We start from the raw sequence: 22916 nt of genomic DNA on the forward strand, positions 1-22916 counted from the left end.
AGGAGGGCACAACGCTCAATGGGGTGGTGTGGCCAGCGCCACGTCTCGCCAGTGCAAATGTTTACACACGGCACAAGGCACTCGATTAACTCACTTAAAGCTGAGCCCACCAATTCTATACATCACGCGCCAATGACGTCGCTGTTATTAGCTGCGGCTAGGTATCGAACTCAGGTCACCGGATTTGAACCACGAAGCCACCACTGTCCAATAAGCACACACACCATCAAAAGTGTACACATTCGTCAAAGACTCGTTACCAATTACATAACATTTTGGATTCAACCTGTGGGCACCAATTCTCAATGTATTAATAGAATTTACTTTAATGCTGTTCCGTGAATATATTAATATTGATATGACAAAAAAATACGATACTCGTTGCTTAGATGACAGTGAGGCACATATTTGTTACAGATTCTACCATAGTGTACATACTCTCTGGTTCTTTCGGTAAAGTCACGTAGGTGAAAATAAAATAAAAAATAACTAAATCACGACGTTTCGGAGGCAACACAAGCTTCCGTCATCAGGTTGGACAACCACAGATTTTTTTTTTGCTGATGACAGAAGCTTGTGTTGCCTCCGAAACGTCGTGATTTTTTTTTTGGTTTTTTGTTTATTTTATTTTCACCGACATGACTTTACCGAAAGAACCAAAGATTATGGAGCCTTGCAGTCACGAAAACTTTAAATCTAGAATAGTGTACACAGTCACGAGTGTGTGATTGCTAGATGTGCTACGGTATTCACACATTTTGAAAGCAATGTGCTTAATGAATGTATAACTGTAAAAAAATCCAGCAATGATAATTGAACACCTGCTACTTAATACACTTTACAAACTCAAAATATAGCCTCGAACGAAGACAAGAAACTGAACGATGAACGCAAATCTGAAGTTGTTTCAAATAAAGGTGGCATATTAAACGCAACCTCCACACAGCTAAGTGCTGCTAATTTAGAACATATAAAGTTTCCTTATAAATATCCTGCAAGGTCCAACTCAGAAAGAAACAAAGAATTTGCTGCGTCACAATTGGCTTTCAGCGGTAGAGACTGCGCCAAGTACCGTGCGAGAAAATTTTAATTTGTTGTTCAAGCTAAAAAGTCCTTCGAAAAGTAAACATAACCCTATGCACTCACAGCACATGAATACACACACTCAGACGTACGAGAATAATGAGCTGGTTCCCGAATGAGAACAGCGTATAAATGGAATATGACACGTAATGGAATATGCATATTGAGACCTTGAGGGAAGTTGTTGAATTTTTTATGACGTACTACCCAAAGGCGTCCACGGCTTGTCAACTACGACTTCCAAATGTGGGGACCTATGGGGAAATTACCACTAAAATATATATATATTTTTTCGTGCTATAAACCACCAGTGACAACCCCCAGTTTAAGCTGTCACACCTTACTGCTGGAATGTAAAAGTCAACCCAAACAGAACTCTGGCGGCTTTACTCGGGCTAGCAACACGCGCGCTGTTTAGCTCTGTATTTCATAGTAACACAAATTACACAAATTAATCACGCTTATTTATTCATCCGCAGATACCGACAAACTCTCATGAGCCCCATCTGGGACAGGGAATACAAATGACGCCCTTTAAATAAATATAAATACAGTTTGTGGCAATCGACTGAGGGCGAAAGGCGAGGTTCTCTTTGTCACTCCAAACACACAAAAGCCATCGACTCGCTCACGAGACCATTACTCTGCAACGCGTTCACTGCTTTACAAGTGCTTTTTTGTCAAGGTGACGTGTTCGGCGGTGGCTCAGTGCGGGTGGGTGGCTCTTCAGGTCAAATGTGCGTCTCTGACCAGCGTTGACGTGTACAGAAGCAATTCGGTTTGAAGTGCGGCCCAATGAATACTGCTCCTCCTGATACCCGCGGTAAAGTGCCTGTGAGCAGCTGCGGTGCGGTTTATCTTTGAGCAGGAACGTCTGACCCCGATGGAGCTGTGTGAACGCAAACGGCATCAGACATGTGAACTCGTTCGCGAAGTTCGTCCCGCGAACAGTTAAGAATTCCAAGCACCTCCGATTAGCACGGTTGGCTATGTATGGTGCGAAAGAAGTTCAACATACATACAAGCCATCCTCGCTGATTGTCAGCACTGAACACCGCAGTTAGAATGTTTGACCAACTCGGCATTTTGGTGGTTTACAATCCCATTTACATTGCATAGCGTTTGTGTCAATCCACCGTTGGATGATGGCTTCCCAACATTATGAGAGTCATGGCAAGGTCAGGGGTTATGTGACTAAACTTTACCACGCTGGTCAGCACGGGTTGGGTGAAGGGAACATAGAAGTAGGGTACAAGAAATTATGCTGTAACCACCACAAAATCCTCAGAAGCCCCATGTCAGTGCTCATTCATCGGAACATGATCCAGGCCCAAGCTGTTTAGCTTCCAGAGATCTGACATGATCGGAACTATTCCAGGTGATAGTCGTAGGCAATTGAAATGACACCGAGTTGTTTTTATTTCAAGCAATCGTCCTATGGAGCGATTGGCCCCGAGCATGGGAACGGGTAATCTATACCGATGGAACAGAGCCGCAAACGAAGATGAGCACTGCCCAATCGGTCAAGTAGGAAGCGCTACATATAAGCTGCTGAAATAATCATCTAAACTTCAACATCGTGTATATGTTTAAGCTCTCTGATTAATACTGTGAACTGTTATAACAGGCCTGACTCAGGAAAATTATACTCAAATGATGGAAATGCAGTCAGATTTCTGAAACGTTAGACTGGATTATGTAAAAGGCTCATCCAGCTTAACATTTCAGACGTGATGTGACTGCCACAGAATACACCGTGACGTGGATGAGAAACTCCATGAAATTCTGAAAAACATTCAACCCAGATGAGGACTGGAAGATATTTTATTGCACTGGATTGCCGTCCACAAGCATACAACTTATTTTCATACAACTCCCATCACAAGATCCGACGTGGTGTTATTCTTCGACATCACTTTATAACAGTTTTCACCGCAATTCCCATCCTCCGTGTCACCTCTCGAACTACGACGCAGAGCCATAGTAGCTTGACAAAGAGTGGAGTTTTGTAACGAGTGATAATGTAACTAAAGTGGCTACCAGAAGCAGATCAAAAAGGGTACCCCCCCCCTTTCATAAAAAAAAAATAGCTTTGGCTTCAACAAGAACGTGCTTAATGCTCTAGGGCATGAGCAAGCACAAAAGCGCAGGATCTTTCTTGGCTCCGCTGGAATCAATGGCACAGACTGCCGACGAACGCAGGCAGAAAAGCATGCGGGGCCAGAGCACAGTGACAGCCCGGGACAAACGCGGTTCACGTAACGACGCTTTCAAGGCCTTAACCCTGCCACATGGCGGCTCACAATAGGGTGGGGAGGGGGAGGCTCGTCCGATAGGTGTGTGCGCTCGACGCCAACAAAAGGTCCCTTTCTTCGTGGCACTGCTATCTCGATACTCTGCCATGGACTCACTGTACCGTGTTACATAGAGGGCAGAACATGAGCCGGCAATTACCCATATCGCCAAACCTCTGAGACGTCGGGGGCACAAAGGCTGAAACGGAGCGGCGAGTGGGGAGACCGGTGACAATGAGATATTTTCTACTTCTCATTACTGTCTTCACCCTGCCCACCACAAAAACTGCGTTGTCCCCCCCAGCCCCCGCCCCCACACGTGTGGATTCCCATTTCATCTGGCAGCGACAAGAGATGTCAGGGGCACTCGCACACAAGCTCGTAAGAGTGTGCGCGCGCACGCGTAAAGCGCATGCACACACACGCGCGCAAACGCACGGCGCCGCTCCCACGCAAGCCAAGTCTGATGAACGTGTACCTTGGTGCGTACGCACATGCACATGTGCACACACTAGAAATAAAGATTTCTTGCTTCATTAAAATTGAGCTTCGTCATTAGAATTGCATAATGTTAAATGAGTGGATTACATTATTCACCAATTAAAATCAAAGCAGCTTGAAAGTTGATTTGCTTTAATTGAGGATGGTAATACAAGCTTTCCTGAAATTTGCTCTAAGTGTTCTTGCATGAGAAAATATCTGCCAGTTTTCTCGCTGAACATTCTGAATTCATTACAACAAGACACCCACTCATTATGAAAGAAAGATTTAAGAGCATGTAATGAGATTTTAAAAGTTTTTTGTTCTTTTATCAAATTGAAGACTTTCCAAAAAGCAGAGCTAGGGAACTGAAAGAGCAACCTCTTTGGTGACGAAACGTGATACAACGGAGCAATGGTTGTCTTGCGGCATTTTCCATTTCCAAGCAAGGTATCCCTTGGTTGTAGTGCAGCCTCCACCGTGCCAATGGCGCTGCGCCAATGGGGTCACTACTCTCCTGTAAATAAACCCGGCATCACTGTTTCCCTGTCGCCTTTACGTCTATTCCCGTCATCCGTCATCACACAGTCCGCATTGTTCCCTGTGCAGACAAGCAGTCTGCGACCACGGCCAGGACTTGCATTAGGAGCTCTCCTCTCTTATGCCCGCCTCTCTAACGTCAAGTGAGGCGGGGGAGGCGGGTGGGGGGGTTAGGGTTTATCACAGGGGTGGGCAACCTTGCCCTGACTTGAGGGCCAAATGGAACTTTAAAATACTTTTGGCGGGCCACACATTAACGCTCGCCTCTCATTCACTTCTGTCACTGCGAAGAGGCCCTTGCAGATATTTTCTGTGAGGGATTAATGGCATTTGAGGCACGTTTCTTCGTGGCAGACATCATGCGGATGCAGGCCGTATGACATGAAGTCATTGGTCGTATTCCCAACCCCTGGTTTATCGCGCCGCACGCTTACACGCCGAAGCACCACATACGGCAACGCCAGGCGCTTAGCGTGCAGGGGGCGAAAATTTATTGATATGGGGATTGGGGATTTCAAATCATTTCCTCTTTCATCACTTGTTATATTTTTTTTATCCAAAACATAGACGCTCTACGTGCTGTGCGAACGCAAGGCTCCTTCCTATAGAGCAGTGCTATCATCAACATCATCCAAAATCACCGCCATCCGACACACGAGCCAATTTCCTTGAACTTCCTCCAAGATTGACGTCCCCCTTGGGAGAGTTCCCTCCCTTTGGCTGCCACCCCATCGTTAGTCTCGACCGCTGGTCATCGTCCCCTCCCTTCTAGCGACGTGTTCTGCCCAGATGCATTGACTTTTCTAAAAAGTCAAAATTACACGTCTCTCAACTTGTGTATGCGAACGCTTGCATGTGCTCCTCTTCCTCGGTGTATTCATCAGTCTACGTGTATTAAATTATACGTAACAAGCAATATATATTTTATAAAACATTTGGAATTAGTCATATGATGTCTTGAGCAATAATACCAGCAAATGTTTTGTGTGTACGTATATATATGCTTAAATTGGAGACTGAATTTTAAATACATATATATTGTTTCCCATAGGAATCCACCAAACATTAACTTACTCAGGTGACTACCACAGGGCTATAACATTTCAATTGCAAGACAAACACGCTGACCGGTTCCAATAATTAAACCCTGCTACTGGGATGAAACATCCACAGCTTTGCCGCTACCGCCATTTGTTCATACACTGCTTGGATGAGGGCATGCCCACGCCATGTCGGCCACGGGGGTTAGTTGACCACACTTCACCACATTGGTCAATGCGCATTGGAGAAGGATGGGGCCCAGGATTGGTTCAGACATGACTCGCCACTGTGATGTCAGCCGAGGCCCGGATTCGAACTCGGAGCACCGGCTCATTGTGCAGTACGCGGACCACTGCGGCAACGCTGCTGCTGCTGTGCTGGGACGGAGTAAGACAGACTCTTGAAATCTCGGCATTAAAGTTAAACGCACGCTCCCCCCTCATCCTCACGAGCGCCCTCGTCGCATCCAATGAGACGCTGCGATGTCCGCGTGCGGCTGTCAGCTCTGAGCCTCACCTGAGATGGAGATCTTCGGAGAACTTAAGGCAGGCGTAGATGAATTCCTTCACCTGCGTGTAAATGCTGGGCACGAACTGCGAAAACGGGATTTTCTTTGGGAAGGTTTGCTGGAAACAAAAGAGCCAAAAAAAAACACGTCAAATAAAACACGAGATGTAAAAACAAAAAATGACGACATGCTTTCAACGGGCAGCCCCGATCACGGCATTATAAACGAAGAGGTTTCTCAAAGCATTGTGAGACGCGCAAGAAGAACGGCGCGTAATAATGCAAGGTCCGGTGTTGGGTATTAACTTCAGGTTGGGTCTACGAAACGTACCCACCGTTTGTACTCAACAGTGGGGAGTTGTATGAAAGGCACAAATAGCCGTGCTGAGTGACAAGTATAATCAACACTTCTTTTGTCTCATTCAAGTCGCGTGTTATTTCGTTCATATATGTCGGTCGACGCATTAAATCCGGACAGACGATAACATCACGTTGCAACGGCGCAAAGACCACACAAAATGTTTATATACAGCACGTAGCAAAATTCTGTCACGAAGAGCAAAAAAAAAGCCCATTGTGTTTTAAGAATGAGGCCTTCAATGAGTGCATAATGATAACCGTGATGTATGGAATGTAAACACGCTTGCAACAAAAAAAATTGTACAAGACCTGAAAAACCACACCACGTGCGCACGGACAAGATTGAACATTTAGAATAAGTCTAAGACACAATAAAATAACCGCACGTATAAAAAAAGTGCACGAATCCAAGATGCCGCCATCACAATTAATAAAAATAAACAGACCAGAGAAAGACGTCTAGCAGGATGGGGATGAGAACAGCATGAGTTAAGCAAAGGAAGGGTGGTCACAAGAGTGGATCACGCATGAACGGTTGCCCAAAGAGAAGAAGTGATGAAATGAGACTGAGCTAAGGTGCAGCTGCATAGAACGTGGGCTTTGGCATTCATCCATAAATCAATTAATAAAAAGAGCTAATGATCATGGTGATATATTTATGTATGTGACTGCGTATGCTAACTTATGACTGCATATGTGTGTGTATATATATAAACAGAGCGGTGGCGCATTGCTTAGCGCACTGCGCTACCAACTCGGCAACCCAAGTTCGATTCCAACTCACGACCAAAAAAACGAGTGATCATTGTCGAAACCGGTCCTGGGCCTGCCCTAAGTCAACTCAGCCTCAAATGAGTACCTGGTGCGATGTGTAAACATCAGTACTGGGAGAGGCAAAAGCAGTAAAGCGTGTTGCTGACCACCCCACAACGTCATTATGCGAGGTGCCAGCCTTAATAGATGCTCGCTAACAGAACTTGCCCCAACAGTCTGGTAAAGTCTACATAGGAGGCGGTGGGAGGGGGGGGGCAGATCTTTGTCTTTGTGTATATAAGTATACTTTACTTTATTTGCATAGTTGCAGTCACAATGAGTCCATCTGGACCGGTGTTGCACTCGCGGCCAACCGAGCAGGGGTCAACGCACGGGCTAATCTATCTGCGCCGGGAAGATTTCTTTGAAAGTCGCCGAGGTCCGCACGCTCGGCGGCTGAAAGCTAAGCGAGCCCTTGGTGCCTGGGTGCCCCCCCCCCCAAAGGGCCGGCCAGGATAATCCCCGCAAAGCCAAGGGGGGGGGGGCTTCTGTAGGCGTGCAGCGGTGGCCCATCCCGTACGGGGGCTCTATGCAAGCAGCGCCCCGGAGGTCAGCGCTCGGGGTTAATCCCGAGCAACCTCCCAGGACCTCCGCGCCTAAGCCGCAGCGGCAGCCATGGCAACGGCGTTATTGAAAGTCGGAGATGAAATCGTCGGTGAATAACCGAGTGGCGGCGCCGACGCGCAAACAAAAAAGCGGCGCTTCTCGCGAAGTGGCGAGCTGGCCGGGTGCGGCATGCTGATGAGCCATTATGGTGGCGAAACGAGTCTGTGGATGAGCCAATTTCGCCGCTAGAAGGACGTTCGGCCATATTTCGAGGTTGGCGAGCTAGTGGATGGCTTCAGTTAGCCTGGTGGATGCCCGAAATGCTGCCGCTGAATGATCACAACAGGCAGTGCCATGCCAGACAGTGCCATGCTATGTGGTCAGTGGTTCGAAATATAGAAGACCCTTATACAGAGACACAGAAACTGTCAGAAAGCAAAAACCAAACATTTGACTTACATAGCCTGTTTAAAAACTTAACTTACAGCAATTGCGACGACTATATTAAAAGAACATTTGACAAATTGGGGAGTAAAAATATGAAACGCACATTCTTCAACGTCGTATTGGGTATAAGATGAATAAAAACGCTTTGCCTTTTGGCTTCTTATATAAAAAAAAATACTAATCAGCTCAGTTGCTGGGGTGCCGTGTGACCTAATCTCCCGTGGCTTCTTTCCAATTAAATCGAAAAGCCCAAGATGCCACGACCGAGCAGATGCACCGGGCAGAGGTAAGAGTCAAAGGCGGCCCCGGCAGACAAGGTGGCCCCCCCCCCGCCTTGAGACTGCAGTGGCATTTCGGCGCCCAGAGCGCCTGTCAGATGCACTTAACCTCGACCCGCTGCTTGCCCTCCTGCCATGTGGTGACCACAGATGTCCCCAGCTTTATTTAGGTGCAATCGGGTCCCCGGGAGACGCGGGACCTGTCAGCTTCTGAGAGCCATCGCCGCATCAAACCTCCGCGCTTGTGAGCAAGACCTCGCAGACGCCCCCCGCGCAAAGCCACGCGACGGCTGCGTTAATGCCTCCGTGACTTGCGCAGCTCTAATGTCAGCTTTAATTAGTGCAATTCACCAGAACCCATCTGGAGGTTAATATTCGTGTGTCCTGGCCTAATCCACGTGCGAGTGATTTCATAGCCACTGTGTCATGATATTTGCGCAAATGCCATACCCTTTTCACCCCTCTATTTCTGCGCTTGTAAACGATCTCATAATACCGCAATTTATTTATTTTCCAAGGAAGGCATCAATGTGCCTACAAAGACTATTTCGTAGAGGGTCCTGCTACATTTGGGATGGTTGGACAATATAATTAACAAGTGTTTGCTATATGGGAGGATACCCCAGTATCGGTGAAATTAATAAAGGCGTGATAGTCAGCGATGCCATCTCTTGGCCAGGCCCGACAGTCCTATTCCTACACTACCGTGCAAGCTTTGGTAGTCAACAGTTTGGGTTAGATCAGGTAAATATATAAATGTGTCGTTAAAACCCGCCACCACCCGACACAGTCAACTAGTAAGGGTCGTCACGTGAACAGAACGTGGCCAATTCGTCACTAGTACAGCACACCGGTGTGTTGGAGAGCCAAGCCATAACATTTACAATCCGACAGCCAGATTTGTGGAGAAGTCTAACAGTTTCATTCCTGATATAGGAGGCATAAGCTAAGCCTGCTTAGCTGTTGACATTTGAAGCCATTGGGTGCAATTCAGGCAATTTTGTCGTTGGCTATATTTGGCGGTATAGTCGCAAATCTAGCAGGATTTCCAGAGAAAGGGTTACCAATAAAAAGTAATTGTCAAAGACAGAACATACCTTCTCCAATTCTGCATCCATCAGGGGGAACTGGCTAACTATCTTCCGATATTCCTCGTCATTGTTCACTGGAATTGGGCTAAAGTTATCTCTCTCAAATATTGCCCTGTGAAGAAAAGGAATTCATGATTATTAACAATATTCAAACAAAAAAATTGACTTAATTTTTTTTAAACAAATGAACATAACATACATTTCCCTACTCAAAACATGTATTTTATCACTGCAGTAACAATGTAAAGAACTAAAGTAAACACTTTACTTTCAAGTAATTTTGAGAGGATGTAACAGTTAAATCCTCTTTTCCCTCAGAATCGATATATTTTCCCGATTCGATGTAAATTTTTTATTTTACTTTAAAAAAATGCATTAAATGATAGCACCTCGAGAAGGTTGCATGGATCCAATGAACTCAATTTAATTTAACGTATACGAATCTAAAACCATCGATTGGCGTGCGTGAGAATCGCGAGCTTAAGAACCGACATCAATCAATGCATCGTCACTGCCCCAAGTAATCTCGCTGTTGTTTTGCCAATGCCGCAACCCCATCCCACTGTGCCGGCAAGCGGTACGGAACCTCACCGGAATTCGGCAGCCCACTTCTTCAGCAGAATCTCACAGTACTGGTCCCTGATCTCCAACAGCAGGTCAAACAGTTGGTTCATGGAAAAACCATAACCCTGTGGAACGAAAAAATCAGCTCACACATTTGATTGCGACAACCTGTAGACCACAATACTCTTTGGTTGACGTCAGCAGTTCTCCTGCTGTGTTTGTTTCATCTGATGACGGTTCGCTTGTGTTGCGATCGAAACGTCGTGATCTATTAATTTTCTACCTACGTGACTTTACCGAAAGAATCAAAGAGTATGGATTCCTGCAGTCACGAAAGCTTCTAATAAAGACTGTAGACCACTATTGCACGCGGTTTCCCCAGCGTTGCTAAGGGATCGCCATACTTTTGGATGGTAACATTGCACGTATTGGTTTTTTTAAGCATTGTGTTCGTATAACGGCGGTAACGTGGAACATATTTTTGCTTGTTTAATAAAACTCTGCTGGAAAATAGAGGTCCACAAGGTGCAGGGAACCGGCGGGTCGAAGAGTGTTATTTAATTTTTCTGTGAAGAGATTAAATTTTGTCCCGTGCACTAACACAATCCTCCCTCAATGAGGTTTTAGAAGATATACACTTAAAAGCGTAATCGTAAACATCTTGCTTGTTACTCTAATATTAATTCAAGAGCACATCTCATTAATTTCTAGCGTCTTAAGGCAGCTGCCACACGATACCTGCGACTCCCCTCTATCATGAACGAGCGTTCGTGGGCGAAGGAGCTCCCGGCATTGTAAAAAATAAAATTTGACAAATAAACCAGAATTCTGCTGGCAGCTGCTTTTGTTGAGCGTCAATTATCTCATCATTTCTCCAGAGTTGCACATCACACAGAATCGCACGTGCAGCGTGGGCCAACACGACCCGCGCGGCTGCTGTCAGGCATTATTAGCAGTGCAAGTTTGTGCAGAACGCATTGCCCTCACCTGCACAGTGTCTGCAAACAGAACAATGAGATGCTTCAAGTCAAGAACCAGGTTAGGGTTTGTGCAGTAGGACTAGAACACACACGCGCACACACATACACGCAGAAAGGGCACAAAAATTGCACGAGTTAAACGACAAGGACAACGTCATTGTTGAATCCAGATGCTGACCTTGGTTTACAGGTTTGTGAATGATTCGTGAACTGCTTGGGGTGGTATGCGGTGGGTCACAGATCTTGTGGGTCACAGGACGAACCATCAGGGTTGATTATCGCAGCAGAGACGCAGGTGCGCGATTTCTCATTTTCATTAAGAGCTGGCGGGATTTGTGACAACCCTGTAGACTTAGAATGTGACCCAAGATACTCTCAAAGGGCCCTGTGATGGGCCGGTGGAAATGAGCGGTAAGCTAACATCCGACCGAGGCGCTCAAGTCGACCCCACCGGAGGTAACACGGCGTCCGTAAACTGTGGTTGAATGCACTCGTGGTTTACGAGTTACAGCCCTCGATGTGCGGGAGTCCTTGGCATCGTACGGATGCACTACTCTCCCTACATTCTCAGACAGACCTCAAACGCACGTGTCTATCCAGCTTCGTGTCGATATTTTTTTTTAAATGCAGCGAGTTGATTTTCATATCGCTTACCTGGTCACTAAAGTGCAGTTCAAAAAGCAATGATCTCAATACTGGCAATAACTATTTTTTTATGATTTATGTTTTGTGGCACGGAGTGCGAGGACCCGCTTATTGAAGTCTGCCCGAAGGCAAAAGACTCAATTCCCACAAATAGCTTGCCTTATTTGCAATGAAATACCAAAGTGTGTTGGCAACAAAACATTTTAAAATGAGAAAGCCTGCGGTATCATTCGCTAGTAAATGAATGTATTCCAATGCCGGAGAATAAACCAAAATTGGAAAAATACTCACGAATACGTCAAAGCACAAACTCTCTTCATGTAATCACAGATGCCTAGATTCCCCTTTGAAAATATCCATGAGCTCTTCACAGCCCGTTGTCAGTCCACTGCTGCTTGAATGCCTCCCCATGCCGTGTCGGTCATGGGAGTTGTTTGACCATAATTCACCATGCTGGTCAGTGCGGGTTGGCGAAGGGTGGGGGGGGGGGGGAAAATCGCCTGGACCGGTTCAGATATCACTCGCCACCAATGTTAGTTGTGGCCGAGAATCGAACGCAGGTCGCTGGGTTCATAGCACCGTGCGCTAATAGCTGTGCCACCGCTCTAATACACCGCTTCCTATTAATAGGTCTTTGGACGGATCAGCTGATACACAAATTAACCGCATCTACACTACACGCAGACAACCGTTGCAATGTTGCGAATGCTGCTCCCAAAAGTCTCACAGAGTGCGTGCGCAAGACTGCGATGATCCTGGAGAGGGCCATGTCCCAGAGCTCATCCATGTACGCCCGGTTTACCAGCCCTTGCGTCGTGTGCAAAATGTGGTCTTCAACCACAAAAAACCTGCCGGCGAAACCCACGGGCGGGGAAGGGGAGGGGAGACAGGCAGGACAAATACCCACCGCCGGCAAGGTCTGGATTCAATAGCGGCAATAACAACAACAAAATGTAATTACATTGAAGGAATTCTTTTCAATAAAACGACAATGAGTGGGCCAAAAGCATAGAGAGGGAGAACTGCATTAAACGAAAACCACAGGCATCTGTGAAAAGGCAGATGGCACGAACGAAGAGATAACGCTTTTGAAAGACGAAGCACGTTTCGGCTCGTTGATAACATTGCAAGTACATTCACGAATCCTTTTTTTTTGCGTTTAGCTCCATACAATTATCCACACGTGCTCGAGCGTCAAAACAAAGGGTGGCGTGGATGACAACACCCTCTAGTGGAAAGCAGAAAAAGGCACTTAAGCGTCGCATTTGGAGGAACTTCCAGTAGCTGGCTTTTTTTGTGCAAATCAGATCAATGAGCAGAGGTTTTGAATTACAAGGGCTTTAGCTGCGGAAGCTGTTTGTTTGTTTGTTTGCGTGGCGGTTCAAGTGGTTGTTTTTTCCTAATGCAGTCGACTCACCCGACAATCTGGTTGAAATATTTCTTGTAGCCTTCTAGGGTTTCGTGCTGCGTTTCAAAGACAAAAGGGGAGAGGGGCGATCAGCTCATGCGACGGAGACAGTGAGACAATGCATGGAACCGTGCGTGTCTGCGCGAGGGCATCAGCTGGCATTCCACGGAGACAGGGCCCTCCTGTTTCGAGTTACCCCCTTCAAGAAAAGCCGGCAACTTCTCAAGCTCATCAGTGCTGCCGAGTGGAAAAAAATAAAACGCTCCGGTGAAGTTGTTTTTGGAGGCCACTCGGCGACAGAAAAATGACCACACACGGCGGAATAAGACTCGCTGCTGAAGCGCCTGAGAGGACGTCCGCTGCACGGAGGTGGAAGGAGCGGATGATCATAAGCCGCGATCAATCTACTGCTGGAAGAAGGCCCTCCGAGTCATCACCAAAGAAGAGAATAAGCCCAAGAGCAACTCCATCGTAGAGACTGAGCGGTGGACATCAGCTCGTGCGCAGGTAACGAGGTGAATAGTTACCGTGCCGAACCGTGAAAAACGGCGGCGGCCTGGGGGAGGCCTTCATCCAGCAGTGGATTGATCATGGCTGAAGATGATGATGGTTGTTGAAGTGACATTGCTGCCTTGCTGAACTGTTTTGAAATGTGACGTGAAAAATAAGTAAAAACTATACTTTTTAGTTTTTTTGCAGTCAAAGCCAAAAACATGACTGAAAAAAAGTCTTGAGAACGTTTTAATGAGATCAATGTTGGCTTTCCTTTATTCCCTGTGCAGTGATTGAGGTAAATAATGCCACGGCCTCATAAAAACGTTTCAGCTAATGGCCATGAGAAAATTAAGCTTGCTTTCCATTCTCCCCCCACCCCACCCCACTCCTCTCCATCCCCCCCACCTCCCAACGTTATCCCCTCAGACCCAGCCTGCACCCACACTCTCCGCTCTCTCGCTGTCGCACTCTCCACTCTCTCTCTCCCGTCTGCTCCTCCCCTCTCACGGTCCCACTCACTCCTCTCACTCTGCCCCTCTCTCCCGCGCGGACACTGTGCCTACGCGTCTCCTCCAGCGTCTCTCTCTCTCCTCCCCACAACCTGGGCCCAATCCGCACGACGTTAGTCAGCGGCAATAGTCGAGGAGGGGGTGGTGGGCAGGGTGGTCTCTGCAGTCGACATTCTCAAGCATTTTTTTACTTTTAAAATGTCACTGGGAAAATTAGTGTTCAATCCCGGGAGAAGACCACGAACACCAGAGCAATCCATCATGCGGACAAACATTGACCCTTTGCCGCACGGAGTGCGTAGGTGGCATTGTGAGTTACCATTGTGTACCACGTCTGGCCACACGAGGGCACCTGTGAGATGAGTGAACAGACAAACAGACCTACCAATGATATGTAATCACAGCAATTACCCCGTTTACGTTGGGGATGCGTTCCTGAAAGGTGCCACGACGAATATTAAAACGACGTAAATTAAAGCAATTTATAGGGTAGGTAGAGGGGAAGGCCGAGGCGACGGACACGAGAAAGGATGGATGATGCTGTCGGTGACGCAATTACCACGTATCTGCGGAATGACGCGAAACGGGGAGACATAAATCGGGGTATTTCTGTACACGTAGTGTCCCTCCCTTTAGTCCTCTGCCCAATGGCAGGCCTTTACCTCAAACTCACTCCAAACTGTCCGATTCGAAGCTACCCACTTCGCTACTCCATACGGGCTTCATTCCTTCACGTCGTCAAGCGGACTATTTTTTAAATACTTTATATCAAGTTTACTTGCTTGCTTGCGCGCTTACGACCGTGCAAATCTTTCGGTCGTTTTTTAACCCACTTCCCGTGATCCAATCGAGCTGACATTTTGCACGCAGACCCGTTGTGCGTGACAATTTATTTTCGTGAAAATTTTTTTCCATAACTTTACACTTTTTAGGGAAAAAAAATGTATATTTAATAACCAATTGCTTAATGGTGGCAGGCAATCATCTGACCCATAGGTGGCAGCCATCTCAAGCCAGAGGACGAGAGGACTCTAGCCGCCACGCATATAAAGGATTTATAGTGAAAAACTTTGTTTTTACGGGTTAATTTTTCTCCTGTCTGTTGGCCCCTTCCACAACTTCCCTCCTCCTTCCAGAACCTCTTTCACCCAGCTCTCACCTCTGTGAATGCGCCCAATCCACATCGTTTGCCTTTTCTGGATATTTCTCATTTGGCGACTCCTCTCATGAACCTGCTCTAGAAAGGTCCGCCATTTATATGCAAATAGACTTCCGGGGTTAGTGGTGTTAGCGAGTGCCTATTTAGGTTGGAGGATTACATAATTCAGTGGGTAGTGTGACCTGCGCACCCTACCCAGCCACCTTGGCTCAGGATAATCAATGTGTTTTGAGTTATGCAAAATACGAACAAAATGGCATAAATCTTCGATTCAGATTAATGAGAACAAAACTTTACAAAACAAGAGATAAGGAAGAGAAACAATCCAAGCAAGATGAGAATAAAAATGACAATTTCTAGAGCTCCGTGACATGGCGAGCCATTACAAGGGGGGTGATGATAAAAACAAGACAAAAAACTCCTTTAAAAAAGTTTTTTAAAAACAACGGTTTTATTAACAACTTAGTTTAACTCACGGTCGAGAAGTACGTCAATGATGCAGCGCCTGCTCCCACATCAACGCTTACTTGAATTATTTGATTACTTTATAAATTAATATTTAATGTACAACTTTTGTTTGTGTGGAGTGAGGGTGCCCGTAACTCGTTCACGAATTAATTTATTAATTGTTGCCGTTGTTTAAAAAAAAGGGCATGCATTGTCACCGGATCTGAGTAGGTGTGCAAAATGTGGAATTGATTGGACAATAGGAAGTAGACAAAATTTTGATTACAAGATTTGACCACGACAAACATAGGAGTCAAGTTTAGTAAAACCGTTGATAAAAGGACAGAATTTTTCATCAAACACAGCCCTGAATCAGGACAATCGTTTACACCCGTGCGACGTGTGATGTATGACAGGAGCAAGGGAACACCTACCATGTTGGACTGTGCTTGTAACACCAATCTGGCCTGCTGCCTCCTCTGATTCCGGTAATAGTTTTCAAACGTGTCACGCGCACCCTGCGACAAACACAAGCGCACGCGACGGCGGGTGAGCAAAACCGACGACTCGCTGTACAAATCGAGCGATGAACACAATCGGCTTTATTCGTGAGGCTTATGTGTGTCACTTTGCACTCCGAGCCTGCGTGGAAATTCTTCATTCTTGTTGTCGCCCAACCAGATGCTTAAGTTTTGGACCAGGCGAGAGAACACTGAGACTGCAAGTCTCTTTTTCAAACCAGGGTTACAAAGGCAAACACAAGAACGCAGAGCAACTGCGTAACGCCACAATGAGGTGCAAGGTGTCGTTAATCATCATAACAACATGACGTGTAAGATGTCAGTAATAACTACTTACAATCAGCGTAAAATCAATACACTTAACAAAGAGGAGAGAGATAAAGTCAATATAGAAGATGCACAGATTAGAAGAGGCCGCACAACGATCAAAATATTTCAAATTGTGTACCGCGGTTATCAGTAAATATCCAGTTTCTTATAAAATCCAGTTCATCATGGAAACGAGGTTGGATTGACACAATTCAGTACACGTTTTATCGACCCCTGAGACACGAAGGGATGATGCAATCCAAAACCAGTTGTTGTGCGCTCTCAATCTGCCCACTGTGGGGTGCACGGTCCGACCACCGCAACACCTGGGGCTGGGTGACCGCGATCAAGGCCAACACATTGTCAGTCAATAATGTACGCAATTCAACCTGTCATCCCATTCGGTAGTTCTATTTAAACCAGGTGAGAGCCAAACGAGTTCAGTTTCTTTGTAAGACGAGACCTTAGAAGCAAAGAAAGGGAAATACCAAGGCAACAGTTCTGCACGGTGACGTTAAAATAATAACAAATATAAAACAAATACATTTCTGACAATACAATAATATACATACATTGAAATATATATATACACATACGCAATTGTAACACAGTACGGTGTTTTTCCAGAACATTCATAACTGTCAGTTGTTACGCAAAAGTAGCAAAAATGCCACTGGCTCAGGGTCACATGGACATAAAGTCAGCCTGCGTAATTTCATTCATTAACACCGCCCGGAACCCTTTGGAAAGTAGAAAAACATTAACCCAAATAAACCGTGTTATCACCACTAATACGCCCAGAGAGAATCTATTAGCTCATGCCGGCCAATTAAATTCAACAGAAATATCAGCGGAGCATGTGACACAATGGGATCCCATGAGGCTGCCCTTACAAGGGTCAATCATGAGTTAATGATATTTGTTTTACGTCTTTAGACGGCTGGGGAGCTCCATCACAAGGGTCACAAACCCGACTTAAATGGACCATAAACGCTTGGCTCGGCTTGAGAAAAGAAAGCACGGAGTCAAAGTGAAGTCATCCTTTACTTTTACTCCTACTAGCAGAATATGATACTGGTGGCGACTGTTTGCTCTTGGCTATCGTGGCCGAACTGCAGGCAAATCGGAGGAATGAAGATTCAGTTGGATAAATAAAAAAAACTGAAGACACCGTTGACACATACGGTGCATGATTATCGCATCGAAGCGTGGAAACGAGCCCAGTACACGCTGCACAACGACAACGTGTAACTTTCGCCAACACAGATTTGCTGAAGGTAAAAAAAAAACGAAGTAAAGGTAAAAGTACAAGAGTGCAATTGCTGGCTCAACGTCGATGCGGGTGAAAGGGCATCCAAAAAGAGGGAGCTCCAGAGAGCCCCTCGAGAGGATGCTAGGCCTGCTCTTCCACGCTGGCAAGACGTCTTGGAAGATGTGGGATTACCCACACTTTACCCCACCACACGTGACCAGTTGATCGATTTACCATGGTGTACTCATACTGCTGCTGGGTGGGCAGAGGTGGTGGATGGGTGTTGGGGGGGGGGGGTGTTAACAGCATTGCTTCAACTGCCGTGCCGGGAGATCGAATCGAACCATCGACCTCTCGATCACAATGCCAGCCAGAGTGTGATAACCGCCACAGCAGCATCTCCGGTGGAGGTTGAATTTCCTGCACGTGTTAGTAAAGTATCTGAACTGAAGCAGAGAGGAGAAGCAGAGCTTCGCATGGACACAAAATGCCTGGCTCTTCTTGAGCAATGCTTATTGCGTTACGACGGCAATACCACGTTATGTGCATCTGTCGATAAAGAAAAGGTTTGAAGAATATGATACGAATAAAGAGCTCAAACTCGTATCACAAAACTACCTCATGCTCAATACAGTCAGTCATGTCAATGTATAATAGATGGTCATATCACGAGTACTTAATGATATACACTCCTCCACGTGACAGCATTCTTCTTTAGACGCCCACATCGATGTAAATATGTTTGGTGTGCGTCCGATTGTAAAGTTCGCACATCGTCATCATCAGCCTTGATCCATCCACCACTGTACACACAAAGTGCTTGCCACAAATGAACCACAATACCTTGCCGATATTATTAACGAGCATAAACCATCGCGCGGACTCATCTTCGCAGCGGCTTTTGGTTGGCCATCGAAAAAAGGCCATCACTGCATCGCTCACGCTTTCAAATGCGCTTATGCGGGCCGTCTGGAACGCTCTTCTTTCCTATATTAGAAAGCCACTGGAGATATGCACTTTTAAATGTAGATAGAAAACTCATTTCTTTAGAACTGCTTTTCGTGTTTAGTTTGTTGCACCTCCGATTAGCACGATTGGCTACATATGGTGTGAAAGAAGTTCAATATACGTAGATACATCCGTACGAAACCCATCCCAGACGGCTGCCTGCGATCTTACTAAGTCACCTGGCACCGACATAGGAGCCAGTTTCATCACTCGATGATCAATGCAGTGGATGTACACATGGGCATTTGCACCTCCCTTGGCTTCCACATCATCGTTAGGCTCAACCACCGTCCATCATCATCATCCCTTCTACAGATGTGTCCTGCCCAGGCCCTCTAAGTTTTCTAAATGTTTTAATATGTTTGGAATGTTGTGCATGTGTTCTCCAATCCATGCGTTTCTCCTTCTGTCTATTCATGTAATTGCAAGCGTGCACCTCTCTCCATGCATGTTTGCGCACTTTTCAGCTTTTGTTCCATTTCTATTTGTCGAATGGTCAGGTGTGTGATCCATTTCATAATAGGTAATATAAAAACGCAATAGTAACATAAATAAAACACACAACCCCTTGTTAATCCATTGCCGGATGAAGTCCTCCAACAAAAGGTTAGTTGTGGGGCTTGTCTAATGACTATACTTCACCACACTGACTATTGTGGGAAGAAGGGGGGGGGGGGGCACAAGGTAATATGCACTGACCAAAAACCAGCACGTCACCGAAAAAACGAGGCCGCTTCGGAGAGCGCATTCGGCGCAAGCAGCGGTCAGGGACGCACGCAGCTTTGCGCGATCGCTCGGCTCACCTCTTCGCATATCTCTCAAGCCATCTCGGGGATTAGGGGACCGTGAGCGCCGCCGGGCCCTAAGTGACCCGTCTCGGCTCGGCGAGTCGCCGTGAGGTCAGCCAAAGGCAAAGGGGAGGACGCGCGGGGGGTTGGCGGACGCCGGACGCCGCTCACGCCAGACGCACGGGGACCGGCGGACGGGAAGGGAGGGAGCGATGTTCCCATCGGCTGCCCGTGAAGCGCCACAGACACACTGCGTCGTCCTCCAGGAGGTGAGGTGGGAGAGAAGGCGATTCGTGGTAACAGCCGAGCGGCAGTTTGTCTCCATCCGAAGGAGCCTGGTTTTTTTTCTTGGCCGTTTCTACTTTTGACTGCGAATTGTTTTTCATGTTTTGCTGCCCGGCGAGCATTTATATAATGTGTCACAAAGGAGACCGCAAATCTCGAAAGTCGGAATACCGAGTATTAGTGCTCTGTCCAGCTGGCTCAGAGCTTCTGGACTTGGCCAATTTGAAGAATGATCGTGTTCATTCATCATTCCTCCCCCACCATCAATTTGATTAATTGATCTCGAAAAATAACATAAGGGCTTCATGCAGTTTAAATTTGAATCGGAAAAGTGTTTTTTTTTTTAACAAGTGCAATTGCGCAAATTCTCTGTAAACTATTCTGAAACTGTTTTAGGAGCTCCAAAAAAATGAAACAGATAATAATGTCTGTAAAAGAGTGAGCCATAGCCTCCAAGATAAACAAGGACGAGCAAATGAGAAGATTTTTTTTCCTACCATAAAAGATTCATTTAAATGGGACAACGGCACGAATAAAAAAAAAACTTAATTAATCTAAGACATAGCACAACAAATAATTTGCGGCGGACTTTGCAAACGCCATTAATAAATGCCCTACAGCCACCACCACCGCTATAAATGCAATAGAATGCTGCCTGTCAAAGCGACAGTATTCTGTGATCTAATCCCATCAATAATCCGCACCAAAACTAAGCAACAACACGCCCTTGTGTGTAACTGTCTCATTACAATGCTTCGTGGGTTTTTTTCCTTGCCGGCGCAGATCACGCCGTGTCGACAATGGGCCCTTTCCTGGCAAATCTCTCCGCACTCGCATGAGGTCCATTTAGAAGCGGGGACTGCAACATGCTCGGAGGCGAGCAATAAATCATGGCATGCATCGCCGTGTCACAGCCTCCTTTCACTCTCCTCCTCCGCCAGGCTTGGGAAAAGCCTCCTCCTCGCATGCGATTCCACAGCTGTTTTGTATCATTCCCCTATTGAAGAACGGTCCGCTTCTGGAGCCATTTCATTTCAATGAGGCAAGAGATTTTAACGCGTTAAAAGTTGCAGGGTCACTTGCGGGGAAGGGCGCGGGAAGAAATACATTTCCAATAACGCTTCAATGCAGTTCAACTTTTAATAAAGCTTCATTAGTACGCGAGGATAAAAAAATAACTGAGCGCGCACGCACGAAAAAAGTTTAACAAAGTATTTTTTGTTATTAATCCATCATAATAACCAGACTGTAGTTTTAATCCGAAAATATTTAGCATTTTGGCAACGGAGGGCGGGTGTAAAGAAATCATTAACACTATGTCAATTTTCATATTTATACCAGACTGTTTTCTAACCCCATGCTGGCCTTACTGTGAACCCCGAGAAAACCACCGTGGACTCCAAATGCACCCGGAACACAAGTGGCCACGCATTTTTCTTCTTATTCATCTTAACTCCACACTCCCGTCGTGCAAAGCAGAACGGACCGTTAAAAATAAAGTCCGTCTGCGAGCGCGCACAGTTCAGTGAGCGGCCACGACGTGAACCTTCCCGTCACGGCGGCGCGCACGGCTAATATTGTGTGTTGACTCAGGTAAGAGAGCTATGCTGGTGACAGCCCTCCCTTGTTAAGTCGCCGTGCGAAGGTAATGCAGAGTGCTGATTGATTGCCCAGATTTTTTTTTTATGAAATAAAATCAAGCCCGTCTGTCCTCTCGCAGTTTGAAACCAAATAAACATAACTCGCCCCCCCCCCCCCGAACAATTTTTGCTAAATGCACACAAGTCATGCAAATCATTTATCTCTTTATCGTTTTTTTAACCACCGCGTATAATCTTTAGTTTATTTGATCGTCGCAAGCCAAGACGGCTGAACACGCGTGTGAACGCATTCTGGTTTCACGCCAGCGTGGTTTTTGCGGTGTGTGTGTGTATATAATGTATTAAACAAAAATTCTGATCCGGTGCTGACAACGGTCGTCAGCAAGTGAGAAGTGACTGCGGAGTCACCCGGGACCAATAGACCCGATGTGACCATGCATTAGCGCTTCGACAGCGAGCGGAACAGCACGTACCATTCTTGCAGCAATGCGAGTGTGTACGACGGGCGTGCGTGTAGGTAAGCGAGCAAGAACGCATGAGCACCATGCCAAATGTAGTTATTCTGGAGCAAGAACGCATGAGCACACTGTAAAATGTTACGCATGAGCACAATGTAAAATATAGTTATTCTTGGTTCTTTCGGCCACAACGCAAGCAGCCATCCCTCGGCTGCTTGCGGTGTGGCCGAAACGTCGTGAGAATTTTAAAATGTTTTATTTTTATTATTTTATGATTTCCCTTCTATGTGACTTTACCAAAAGAACCAAGAATATGAATCCCTGCAGTCGTTAAAGCTTTAAATCGAAAAATTTTATTTAGTTGTTTTCATAAGGACCTTTGATTAATATTTGGGAAAACATTTTTCTGTGAACAAAATGTTGTTCTTTAATATATATATTTTTTATGGCTTAACGCGATGTCTCCTTTGTACACAGCAGATTTAAAATGAAGACTGTATTGCATGCACATCGTAAACGCTTTTTGTTTTAGTAACGTACGAGTACGCTGAAACAATTGTATGCCAGCGTCAAATGAAATAAAAGTCGCACCACTGATGCAATGACGTAGAAATCAGTAACTTGTACCATGAAAGCGTACCCAAGGACTCTTGTTTGAAACATGGTTACACCGCATGTTTATTTGATTACGCGCACACGTTTCTTTATTCCCTGACAATGTAAATCCGTGTCGGCAACACACTCTCTCTTTGTGCGCTGAAACCAAACATTTCGGCTTGAACTTCACATGACTTCACCTTTCGCTCAGAAAACTTTGCTGAACTTTGCTGGCATACCTTCACTGCATTCCTATTTTCTTCCCCGGTCACCCCTACAGCGCCGCTACCCCAACCCCCCCCACCACTACAACCAATTCCCCTGAATGCCCTTGTCTTCCAAACACCCCCAAGCTCCCATCTCAGTGCAATGCCCCCAGCCAACGATAATACATACGTGCAGCGATCCCC

General features: G+C 46.1%; 1 protein-coding gene across 1 annotated transcript in view; it reads right to left on the reverse strand.

The window, feature by feature from the left end:
• Positions 1-22916, reverse strand: part of LOC144931534 (exocyst complex component 6B-like) — a 152106-nt gene that overhangs the window by 84901 nt on the left and 44289 nt on the right. Inside the window, exons 9-15 of the mRNA XM_078855487.1 lie at positions 16122-16205; positions 13087-13133; positions 12397-12517; positions 11032-11103; positions 10072-10169; positions 9487-9592; positions 5955-6064 (exon numbers count right to left, since the gene is read on the reverse strand). Of these exons, the coding sequence (XP_078711613.1) occupies positions 5955-6064; positions 9487-9592; positions 10072-10169; positions 11032-11103; positions 12397-12517; positions 13087-13133; positions 16122-16205 (638 nt within the window). The remainder of the gene's footprint in view (positions 1-5954; positions 6065-9486; positions 9593-10071; positions 10170-11031; positions 11104-12396; positions 12518-13086; positions 13134-16121; positions 16206-22916) is intronic.

Source organism: Lampetra fluviatilis, chromosome 4 (assembly GCF_964198595.1).
Source record: "Lampetra fluviatilis chromosome 4, kcLamFluv1.1, whole genome shotgun sequence".
In the NCBI taxonomy this organism is placed as follows: Eukaryota; Metazoa; Chordata; class Hyperoartia; order Petromyzontiformes; family Petromyzontidae; genus Lampetra; species Lampetra fluviatilis.